The sequence below is a fragment of the Tachypleus tridentatus genome, chromosome 3, assembly GCF_004210375.1.
Source record: "Tachypleus tridentatus isolate NWPU-2018 chromosome 3, ASM421037v1, whole genome shotgun sequence".
NCBI lineage: Eukaryota > Metazoa > Arthropoda > Merostomata > Xiphosura > Limulidae > Tachypleus > Tachypleus tridentatus.
Window position 1 is genome coordinate 19,073,577 of NC_134827.1, and position 13,187 is coordinate 19,086,763.

The window sequence follows — 13,187 nt, forward strand, 5'->3', positions numbered from 1 at the left end:
CGTTCCAAGACTTTTCCTCCACTTAACCATTTTACATTTACAAAATCAGTAAGATCATCAAAAGTACAGTCACTGTTTTTCTTCAAAGACTCAACAAACTGTCGATGGATGAGAAAGCTTCCACTTCTAATATAATTCACAATTTTTACAAGAATGTCCATTAAATTCTTCAATTCATCACTTTAAGACATCTGAGAACATAAATTTTCCTGATGAAAAATGCAATGGAAAGATGGCAGCGTGGTCTTCATATTATTTTCAATTAGATGCTGCTTCAAAAGAGAAACAAATCCTAATTTCGCCCCAGTCATGGTGGGAGCACCGTCTGTTGTGACAGAAACCAGTTTTTAAAATTCAGATTTAATTTTTTATGACATTTCAAGAAAATTTTCAATGTTTTGTTTCCACATGTTCGATCTTGTAATCCACAAAGGCCAAGCATTTCTTCCCTCACTTGAAGATATGAAATTACATATCGAACACAAAATATCAACTGTGTGGTCACTAACATTTGTTGACTCGTCTAGTGCTAAAGAAAAATACAAACAGTCTTTTAGTTCCTCAAGCAACTAATTTACTATGTCTTTTGCTAACTCTAGCATTCTGCGGACAATTGTTCTTCGACTTAATTACAAATTATTTACCTTCTGAATAATATCATCTTTTATTTTTGAATCATAATTCTCCAACAGAGTTTCAATGACCACCATCAGTATTTCTTTTACTAGTTCAGCATCAAAAAATTATTTATTTTTGAGCTAGAATTCCAGCTACTTTATAGTTAGCTAATGTAACTAGTTCTATCGATGATAAAAATATTTTAGGCCTCCCTTTTGTTCATGAAGTTGTTCTTTTAGATGGCTAATTTCATTCATACGATTTTTGTTATCAACTGGAAATTTTACATCAAATTCGTTGTGAAAATTGTTAAAGTGTTGCTTGAGGTTGTATATTTTATTATTCCTAAAACTTTGTTAAACAAAAGACACACTGGCTTATTATTTGCTTCAATCACTGCAAGTTTCAACTTCCATCTTTCATTAAATTCTCGGATCACGTTTTTCTAGTCATGTGCCATTCTCTTTTCGTCAGTAATGCTAGAATTAATTAAATTATCTTAGTGTTCACCATCATCTGGATTCTTTTGTTTTCGAATAACTCACTTATCCGTGTTATGAGATTAAAAACAAAATATATTTAAACACTTGAAAATTGGGCAATAAAAATATGTTTGCAAGCGCATGCAAAACAACGCACACTCGATAACAAACAACTAAATCAGACTGACGTTACAAAATTGGCGGAGTCTGTGGCAGTGATGAAGCGCGCTACTTTAGCGATGACGTGACGCAGTGCAGTTGCTAATTACCAAAATTGCGATAAAAAATAAATGATGAAAAAAGTTGATTCCTAAACAAGAGCTGGCCACAATTATGCTATCCACTGGCCACATGTAGCTAGTGGCCATGGAGTTCCCACTTCTGACCTACAGTATGTACTCTCCATACAAGCACAAGATGGCAGATATTAAATAAATTAAATAACAGCTGGTATTATCTACAGTATATACTCTCCACACACGTACAAAACAAACTAATCTTCATGTGATCTTCAGTAGTTTTGTTTACACCCATCTACTAAACAAGTTAACGTAAAGACAGAAAACATTGTCCAACATGAACATGTCAAAAATTTGAAATTAAGCAGACTGAGTAGATTTAAAATACACCCCATCTTTTACAGAATGTTCACACAAAACCAGTCAGTGACACCCGAATGTTCACACAGTGTAAGACACAAAACTAATCAGTGATACACAATTGTTTAGCACAACAATCACGCACTCAAATAAAGGAAATAAACATAAAAAATCTTAACTTATAAGTGAGACCTGGTAAACAGCTGTTTTATTTCACTATCATTCGCTAAATACCATTTAGATTTTTTATTTGATTTTATTAATGTTTTGCGGTGACTTCCGAAGTACAAATCCTTTAAAACAGGCCATTCCTAGCTTGAGAAGTCTCCCGACAGGTGTAAGATGCATGAAACAGAATACAACATTAAGTGTGTATTTGAACGAACAGGTGAGATTGCTAAAACAAAAAATAAAAATTAACTTAAAAAAAAAAAACAGACAGCAACAACACCATTTATAAACAGTACCTGAAACCAACACCAGGGAATTTGATGAAGCCTCAACATTTTCACTTCAACCCATGTACACGTACTTTTTCAAAACTGTTTATCACTTGTTGCTGTTATATTATCCAAATATTCTATGCCACATAGATCATCATCGGATAATACAGAACGCAAAAAATAACGTTTCTTCACACTGTTATTATTTCCCTAAAAGTGTCAAAGTTAAAGCTGCGTTCGTTTTTATCATTACTAACAGCAACATTAGTGCTACTGGGAAAAGTGACTACAGTGGCCAACCAGCTTGCACTATAGTTATCATTACTGTAATGGCCAGGTGCACTCAGCAGGAGCTATCGGACCTTCATCTCTTTTGCGCGTGTATTTAACAAACCAAAGAGGCTGAAATAGAACAGCAGGTGACCCAAACCTTCAAAATGACGTGGGTACGTGCACGCTGTTGTAGACTATTCATTTCCTGAAGTATATTCCATGAGCAATTTAAACGCTTGCCAGGTGTTGTCTTTAAGCGCCAGACTTTCATCAAACTGAGAAATCAAGCACAACGTAAAACAAACAATTCTGTAAGACACACACATACTAAGTTCCGTTAAATCCACGACACACAGCTAACCTGTTTATATTAATATGGCAATCAACAATATTTTAGCAATAAAAGTTTAACATTCAAACACCAAGGTTTTTAATATTTTTATATTAAGTGGAATAACACTGAAATATGCACCATCACACGCAAAAGAAACCATAGTTTGTGTGGAAATGTACTCAATTCGCACACAACGCCCTTGTTACCAGGAACCGCCCTCCATACGAAAAGTTTGAAAATATGAGGCGTCACCAAAGGCCTAACATGGCATAACTTTTCTTATCATTGTTTGCGAAAACCTGATAAGATTTTAACGAACGACCCTTGGAACAATAATTGGTTCCGGACGAATTTTCATTTTAACCATGAAAGGCTCACACCTCTTTTTTATTATTATTCAAAAATAGGAATCAAAAACCAGCTAAAAACATCGAGGCTATACCTCTGCAATATCGCGAGAAAAACAGAGATAACGTCCTTTAATTAGACTAATTTGTTTAAATTAACACAGACAATGGAACCAGAAATAAAGGGTCAAAATAATTCATACATAAGTTGGAAAGACAAGTGCGTACAAGAAGACACTATTAAAATGTACTCCAAACACCAAGTAGCAACTGATAAAAAACACGTTAACCTAAACCTCAAACGTGTTCAATGGTATCATGAAATATAAACGATTAAGTGTTGTCTTTCTATCCTTAAAGGCATTACTAAAAAATGTAGTTTGTTTTTTATTACTATTGTTATCACCTACACAGTATTTGTGCCTTAATCACAAAACTTTTGGATTTGACCAACTTACTTTTGGGATGAATTCTGTCATCTTCGATTTTGGTTTGCATTTGAACAATTGCAAATTGTTTTCTACACGTTTCTTAAAAACTGTGTTTATTATGACCAAAGTCTGACTCAGTTAAATACCAGCATTTAACACAGGGCAAATGAAAATCCAAATACTTCGAAATATATGTTTCAATCAGATATTAAAACGTTTCTTCTCGAGGCAACACTGCAATGTGGTCAATCGCTTTGCCTCAGTCTTCGTGATGATCAAGACAGTTTTAATATAATCAAAATTTGTTCTCATTATTTGCACCTCATTTTTCATCTTTGTTGATTTTGGAAAAAATTTGTATCCTACTGAAATAATATACACTTCAGTCGGAGGGCTACTACTAAATAAGTTATCCAAGCAACCTAACGTATACTACAAAGTTGGTTTAAAATATTCAAAGGAAAACATAAAAACACTTTCAAACAGTTTATTCGTGACAAGCTCTGTGAAAGTTCAAAGAAACCTGTGATACAAGCCAATAAGTTTAGCTCATTAAATCATGTGGATTACAACATCCAATGGATTAGTTCATACACTATTTATACATTCGTATTGTAGGAAGTTCTCAAGGCTCTTTGTTGCGTAATACTGAATAAATCATGCTTCAAAAATAGAACCATAAAATCAAGTTATGATTTCATCTGTCAGTTGAACTTTTTTCAATAGGGGTTCCAGGTTGTTATTGTTTAGCTAAATATGAATATGTAGTTAATATATTTATAATGAAACATATACACGCACAAAGAAAAAACAAGAACATGGAATTTATATATAGCATTTTATTTTTCACGTGTCCATAAGACAAAATTGTTCCTAGGGTGTTTTAGCTTCTATTATGAACATAACTTTGACAATGGAACATGAGCCGTTACATAAAACAAATAACAAAAGTAATATCTAACAAACAATCATATATTTTCGAAAGCGCTCGGATTATAGCGATTCTATTTCATTTTTTTAAAAACTGTTTCCACCTAGTGAGAACTAATCCATTTACATTTAATGTTTTTTGGATAACAGAAAAGAATAAATATTTACATTCTACCATCTACTGTAACTAATAAATATGCTAAATATCCAACAGAATCTCTGGATAACAGAAAATAAATATTTACATTCTACCATCTACTGTAACTAATAAATATGCTAAATATCTAACAGAATCTCTGGATAACAGAAAATAAATATTTACATTCTACCATCTACTGTAACTAATAAATATGCTAAATATCCAATACTTCAGGTAAATGCATGAAGGGATATAAATATTAGCGTACGGACACAACCTTTTACACCGTTAAAGTACCAACCATACAATGACAGTAATATACTTAAAAGATATATGACAACCTCTTGGGCTAGTTTTTACAAGTCATATTACAGGCCTAGAAAAGAACTGAATACTTACAATTTCCACCACTCAAACCATTCATTATTCACTAAAACAAACGCATGAAATATATCAAGCAACTGTTAGTCTTAAAAATAAATAACAATGTATTTTTTCTTTCAACAATAAGGATTCTGTTCCTTCTGTTGTTGATATCCTTTAATTTATAAAATAGCCCCCTATAAACGTTCTGAAATTCCTGTGGTAATTAATACTGTTGTAGCGCTTCAGGAAGGAAAGCATGTATAATACGTATATAGAGTTACATTTGTAAAACTCCTTTCTTTCATGTGAAATATCTCAAAGATTAAAAATAAACTCACACAAAATACTATTTCTCCTACCAATCTAGTAGAACTACTTAAATAAATCATTGTGATTTTCAAATAAAATTTCATTTCTAATCTGATTTTATCTCGATGAAATACACAATGTGAAGTCTTATTTAAAAATTTGTTATTCCACGTACCACATAAAAAAAAATGATACGAAACCTATTCATTACTGACAGTATAGTTTACCAAGTGCCGCCATCTAGCGACGTTGTTTATACTTTATTTCTGAAAGATTCTTTCATTTTAAAAATTAACTTTTTTAATCTTTCACACAAATGCAAATATTTGCAAGTAGTGACGACCCTGCAAACTGTAAAATTATAATAAAATTTTGTGGGGCAGTATGTATAAATATATTTTTACTTAATATCTTACTTATCTGCTTAATATGGATAAAAATTATGAACAGAAATTTTAGGTAAAACTGTATTTCTTTCAATAATAGTAATAAAAAGACTACTTTTCTACTAGCCCACAGAACAAGTAAACTTACCAATCTGATATCATCAAGTTCAGTCATCCATGCTGCCAAAAGTTTCTGGGGGTCATTCGCGTCATCATCACTGTCCGGTTCTGCATCACTGTTACTGCTATAATTACTATCTTCACACTCCATGGTTGACCTGTAATCAACATAAAATTTGCGCTTTAATTTTTACGCTCCACAATTAAGTAGTATATTTTAGTCAGTGACTTTTTTTTCTAAAATTTATTTAACGACTTCCAACAGTTACGAAAAGTATCTTTCATTTTTTTACGTTTACCTCTTTTTGTTTTATTGATAACGCAAAACTGTAACATAAATTCACAATATCCGCTAAACATGTCATTAGAGGGCGCCACTAACTTAATTATTTAATATTAAACATACATTAAATCTATCGTTTTAAGCTCACGAAACAGATAATCATCCTGTTTGTTCTTCAACCTCAAATGGTCAGACACATTTTCTTTACAGGTTCTCTTTTATTTGCGCATTACATTCAAGAATAAGTTTCGAATTTCAAATAAGCTGTAACAAAAGGTATGGTAAAAACGCCTTTCAAATCTTTTAAGACTTACATTTTAAGGATAAATTTCAAACTATATTTTATGCGTTTGAAATATATTGAACTAAATATTTGTAAGCTCACTTCAGGTGGAAAACTGTTCACCTGACTTTTAACAAAACAAAAGAGGTGCTTTTGTACGAGTCATTTATCACAAATGTCTTTGCCAAAAACATCTACCAAAGTTAAGCTGTTTCTAATTGTTACACAATTTTCTGATAGCTTTTATGGGCGAAGAGAGAGTTCAAGAATTATGCCAGTTTCTAATGGGTACATGAGAAATGTTTAAAAGAAAGATACCACGAATGGTGGATTTCTCACGTACTTTTAAAGGTACTAACAAATGTTATATGATAAGTATTTGAAAAGTGAAGATAAAAATCGACGTCCCCGAAAAACACCCTAGTTCTTACTTCGGAAAGAATAAAACAAAAACAGATTAATACAGGATTAAAATTACTGATGTTAAAATTCAACACAATACAATCAAAAAGTCACTGTATTTAAACAAGGGTAATCTAAACACATCACAACGAAAATTTCACTACATCTGGACGAAAGTAATCTAAATAGATACATCCTAATCCAAAAATCATTACATCTGGATAAAGGTAATATAAAAACATTACAATCGGAACATTGTTATAGACACAGGTAATATAAAAACATTACAATCGGAACATTGATATATCTGGACACAGGTAGTATAAAAACATTTCAATCGGAACATTGTTATATCTGGACACAGGTAGTATAAAAATTTCATTTGTTATATCAATCGGAACATTGTTATATCTGGACACAGGTAATATAAAAAATTACAATCGGAACATTGTTATATCTGGACACAGGTAGTATAAAAACATTACAATCGGAACATTGTTATACCTGGACACAGGTAGTATAAAAACATTACAATCGGAACATTGTTATATCTGGACACAGGTAGTATAAAAACATTACAATCGGAACATTGTTATATCTGGACACAGGTAGTATAAAAACATTACAATCGGAACATTGTTATATCTGGACACAGGTAGTATAAAAACATTACAATCGGAACATTGATATATAGTATAAAAACTGGACACAGGTAGTATAAAAACATTACAATCGGAACATTGATATATCTGGACACAGGTAGTATAAAAACATTACAATCGGAACATTGTTATACCTGGACACAGGTAGTATAAAAACATTACAATCGGAACATTGATATATCTGGACACAGGTAGTATAAAAACATTACAATCGGAACATTGATATATCTGGACACAGGTAGTATAAAAACATTACAATCGGAACATTGATATATCTGGACACAGGTAGTATAAAAACATTTCAATCGGAACATTGATATATCTGGACACAGGTAGTATAAAAACATTACAATCGGAACATTGATATATCTGGACACAGGTAGTATAAAAACATTACAATCGGAACATTGATATATCTGGACACAGGTAGTATAAAAACATTACAATCGGAACATTGTTATACCTGGACACAGGTAGTATAAAAACATTACAATCGGAACATTGATATATCTGGACACAGGTAGTATAAAAACATTACAATCGGAACATTGATATATCTGGACACAGGTAGTATAAAAACATTACAATCGGAACATTGTTATATCTGGACACAGGTAGTATAAAAACATTACAATCGGAACATTGTTATATCTGGACACAGGTAGTATAAAAACATTTCAATCGGAACATTGATATATCTGGACACAGGTAGTATATAAACATTACAATCGGAACATTGTTATATCTGGACACAGGTAGTATAAAAACATTACAATCGGAACATTGTTATATCTGGACACAGGTAGTATAAAAACATTTCAATCGGAACATTGATATATCTGGACACAGGTAGTATAAAAACATTACAATCGGAACATTGATATATCTGGACACAGGTAGTATAAAAACATTACAATCGGAACATTGTTATATCTGGACACAGGTAGTATAAAAACATTACAATCGGAACATTGTTATATCTGGACACAGGTAGTATAAAAACATTACAATCGGAACATTGATATATCTGGACACAGGTAGTATAAAAACATTTCAATCGGAACATTGATATATCTGGACACAGGTAGTATAAAAACATTACAATCGGAACATTGATATATCTGGACACAGGTAGTATAAAAACATTTCAATCGGAACATTGTTATATCTGGACACAGGTAGTATAAAAACATTTCAATCGGAACATTGATATATCTGGACACAGGTAGTATAAAAACATTACAATCGGAACATTGATATATCTGGACACAGGTAGTATAAAAACATTACAATCGGAACATTGATATATCTGGACACAGGTAGTATAAAACATTACAATCGGAACATTGTTATATCTGGACACAGGTAGTATAAAAACATTACAATCGGAACATTGATATATCTGGACACAGGTAGTATAAAAACATTACAATCGGAACATTGTTATATCTGGACACAGGTAGTATAAAAACATTACAATCGGAACATTGTTATATCTGGACACAGGTAGTATAAAAACATTTCAATCGGAACATTGATATATCTGGACACAGGTAGTATAAAAACATTACAATCGGAACATTGATATATCTGGACACAGGTAGTATAAAAACATTACAATCGGAACATTGTTATATCTGGACACAGGTAGTATAAAAACATTACAATCGGAACATTGTTATATCTGGACACAGGTAGTATAAAAACATTACAATCGGAACATTGATATATCTGGACACAGGTAGTATAAAAACATTTCAATCGGAACATTGATATATCTGGACACAGGTAGTATAAAAACATTACAATCGGAACATTGTTATATCTGGACACAGGTAGTATAAAAACATTACAATCGGAACATTGTTATATCTGGACACAGGTAGTATAAAAACATTACAATCGGAACATTGTTATATCTGGACACAGGTAGTATAAAAACATTACAATCGGAACATTGTTATATCTGGACACAGGTAGTATAAAAACATTACAATCGGAACATTGATATATCTGGACACAGGTAGTATAAAAACATTTCAATCGGAACATTGATATATCTGGACACAGGTAGTATAAAAACATTACAATCGGAACATTGTTATATCTGGACACAGGTAGTATAAAAACATTTCAATCGGAACATTGATATATCTGGACACAGGTAGTATATAAACATTACAATCGGAACATTGTTATATCTGGACACAGGTAGTATAAAAACATTACAATCGGAACATTGTTATATCTGGACACAGGTAGTATAAAAACATTACAATCGGAACATTGTTATATCTGGACACAGGTAGTATAAAAACATTACAATCGGAACATTGTTATATCTGGACAAAGGTAATTTAAATAAACCAATAAATATTTATTTTTTCAATATATGAAAATAAAGTACCGTGCTGAGAAATAATAATAAAAAAAATACCCGTAATGTCTCATCCACATGACCAGCTATAATTTCCGTTGGTGTATTACAAGGTATGACGCGACACTAAATATGGGTAATCGTATTCTCATATAAAAAGAACAATATATTAGTACATCATCTGGAATGCAATATTTGCTTTTCCACTAATGTTAGGTATATGAGACGTTATTTTTCTAACGACACCACTGACTTGAATAGCACCAATTCAGTTGTTGAATACCTTGTAGACAAGTACCACATCAGTCATAAAAAGATTCCAATTTCTAAAATCGAGATTGAATCAACTGCAAAATATATCAGTGACAAGACGCCAATTGCTGTTGATATTCAAACTACAACAAGGAACAGCAAGAAAGATCGTTTTAAGCTCTTTATACTAAAGAAAAGCCAAGCGTTGTTCTGGGCTTCGTTCGTTATACCAAGTTCTGATCAAGTTTCATGTTTTATTTTTTTAACTTATGTACAAAAAGTCCTTGAATACCAATTGAAAATGTAGTGTACTGATCTTCTTGTGTGTAGTTCAAAATTGATATGTCAACGATATGGTTAGGCCTGTAGGTAGAAGAGACAAACAGACGATGAAATACCTCAAAAAATAGTTAGTATATGTCATGTTTAAGTTCCAGTTAAAAAAACGATACTAAACTTATGCACCAGTTGTATCTGTAACAATCTGTGGTGTGTTTTAACAATAACAAAACAGTATCATTAACGTACATAAAACTGAATAACTATTTCCGATGTTTATTGGAAAACACTTATTTTCATTTTTTTTTTTTTTGTATCAAGGGTGTTTTACCAGTTAAAACCGAAAATCAAAACCCTTATTTATCCTAAAGGAGGTCGAAGGCGACCTGGAAGGGTCACGCGTTTTAATTACTATACAGTAGTGTGCTATCTGTCAGTCAGTCAGTAGGTACCAAAATGACGTTTATATAAGGGACGCTCAACGTTGTAATTTTTGCTGTCGTGACGTAAGCAAAACGTGCGCATGTAATAAATCACGAGAAGAATTACACACTTTGTAGGCTACAACGTTGCACGACGTACGAATTTCAAAAGCAAGTTATAAAAATATTTGTTACTTTAAATTTTGGTTTTATTTACTCTTGAAAGAGAACAGTTTCGGATATTCTATTGAAGCACATATAATTTATATATCTAAATATTTATTTTCTTTGGCATTGAAGGTTGCATCAACACACGTGTCGAGCGCGAGTTTCATATCGGCTCTTCACATATTGGAAAAAAGGAACAACGTTTATGCTTTATGTTACGTGTATACTCATCCAGGATGAAGCAAATTATTATTGGACGAGCACATGTCAGAATAAGAGGGCAAAGACAAAAACTCCGTATAGAAGGACACGCCCTCTTCCTTTTATCTTGGTTTATTGGCTATACTTGCTTCCCGATTAAACACTGCTTCCATGATTACATCGTATAACTTCCTATTATTTAGCACTACGTCTGTGTGTAACCTTGGGTCTTTTTACATTATTATAAAATTGGAAGATTTTCTTTTTGAATATTAAACTTGAAGTTTTCAATACCAGAATATCTAACACCTTTTAAAACACAACATCAAGTATCATGTAATGATGTAGTAATATTTGAGTTTTATTTCGTGACTAAAGGTATGCTAAATCATTTAGTCACATAAATTTTTCGTTTTGTTATTCTTAATAAACAGATTTATTTTATTTGTTTACTCGTTTTGCCGCAAAGCTACAAGAGGGCTGTTTGTACTAGCAGACCCGAAATATAAAATGACAGTCCACCGGCAACTTCGGCCTAAAATAACCTAGTAGTGGGTACCGACCCTCTCTCTAATAATGCATCCAAGACTCAAACTTGTAAAACGCGGTTTATTTAATTTTTTTTCTTTTGTGGTAGGCTATTCCAATCTAGTAATGGGAATTGGCCGTCACTCTTATAACGCATCCAAGGCTGAAAATTGTAGAACGCGTTTTTTTTTTTTTTTTGGAACGGAGCAAGTTTGTCCTAAATGTTACTCACCAAGGAATTCTACGTCGTTAACTTCCTGCTCTTGAAACATCCGGTGACAACACGACTGCACCAGATCAAAGTTTGTTTGAAACTATTTACTTATGAGAAGGACTGGTCTTTTTCAAGTGAATTCATATACGCGTGATGTGACGCCAGCTCACGTTCAAAGCAAATCTTACAGAATGTGTTTACTACAATAAACAAGCAAAAATGTGAGGTATGAAAATTCCAGCTAAAGTTGTAGCTGCTTCAAAAATTCTCAGTTTTCCCAACCTGTAAGGAAAACAACTAGAAGAAACCACACATAGCAAGTTGTTACCTTACGTACTTAAGTAGCTCATTACGTGAAACAGAACAACGTGAATACCTGGACTTTCACACACGTGGTTTGTGGTTTACGATTAAATCAGAATTACGACTATAATACTTTAAAATCTTGTTTTGTACTTCATGTATGAAAGAATTTCACACAGTTTAAAACCTTTGACACCTGTATAATCGCAGTTCTCAGCGTTGTACACATACCACTGACGTCGTCATCATGTGACGTTAAAGGACGACTTGAACAAAAAACAACACAATCTGAAGGTTTTCACACAGCCGTTATCAGAGAAGTAATTTAAAACAAGGTTTACCCCAAACCATACATGTACAGGAGGTTTGTTTTGAGATAAAGTACATGCTACAGAATGAGCTATATGTGATCTGCCCATCACGGGTATCGAAACCCGGTTTCTAGCGTTGCAAGTCCGGAGGCATACCTATGTCCCACTGGGACGGCCATACAGGAGGCATCAGTCACCTAGCCTATCTAAAGGCGACCCCTTAACTTTGGATAAATAATTTTATTCTGGAATGGAGTAGCATATAAAATTACTAACGTTTCTTTTAAAGCGTGTGATATCAAATGTGTCGTACATATACTGAAATTCCATGAAGTTATACAGAAGTGTCTAAATTAATCTGCAAGAACAGTTATTGATTCACAAATCTTCCCTTATGAGAATCCCAGATAAATATATCTTCTGCATTCTATGTTCTAAAGAAAAATCTCGTATATACATTTTCTAAACACAACGTACGGGCAAGCTAATCGTTTATTACAGAGAAGGGTGCTAAGTGCTGTGACTTAAACAAACACATCTCGAACGTCAGCATTCACGAGTATCTGTAGAAGTAATGTTTTATCACAATAACACTGATAATATAAGCCACACTATTCTTTACTGGCCCACTATGGGTTTCCAGTAAGAAGAAAGTGAAATAGCATTTCAGCTGTATCTTATCTCTTGTATATCACTGCTAAACAGAGGCCTTCAGCTTAATACAA

General features: G+C 32.7%; 1 protein-coding gene across 8 annotated transcripts in view; it reads right to left on the reverse strand.

Moving 5' to 3' along the window:
- Positions 1-13,187, reverse strand: part of LOC143246476 (uncharacterized) — a 112,368-nt gene that overhangs the window by 68,919 nt on the left and 30,262 nt on the right. For 7 of the 8 annotated variants that reach the window (XM_076493260.1, XM_076493258.1, XM_076493261.1 and 4 more), the window contains one exon: positions 5,806-5,935. In XM_076493260.1, the coding sequence (XP_076349375.1) occupies positions 5,806-5,935 (130 nt within the window). Of the gene's footprint in view, positions 1-2,166; positions 2,283-5,805; positions 5,936-13,187 lie in introns of those variants that run through there. The other variant, XM_076493264.1, reaches the window with a different exon arrangement.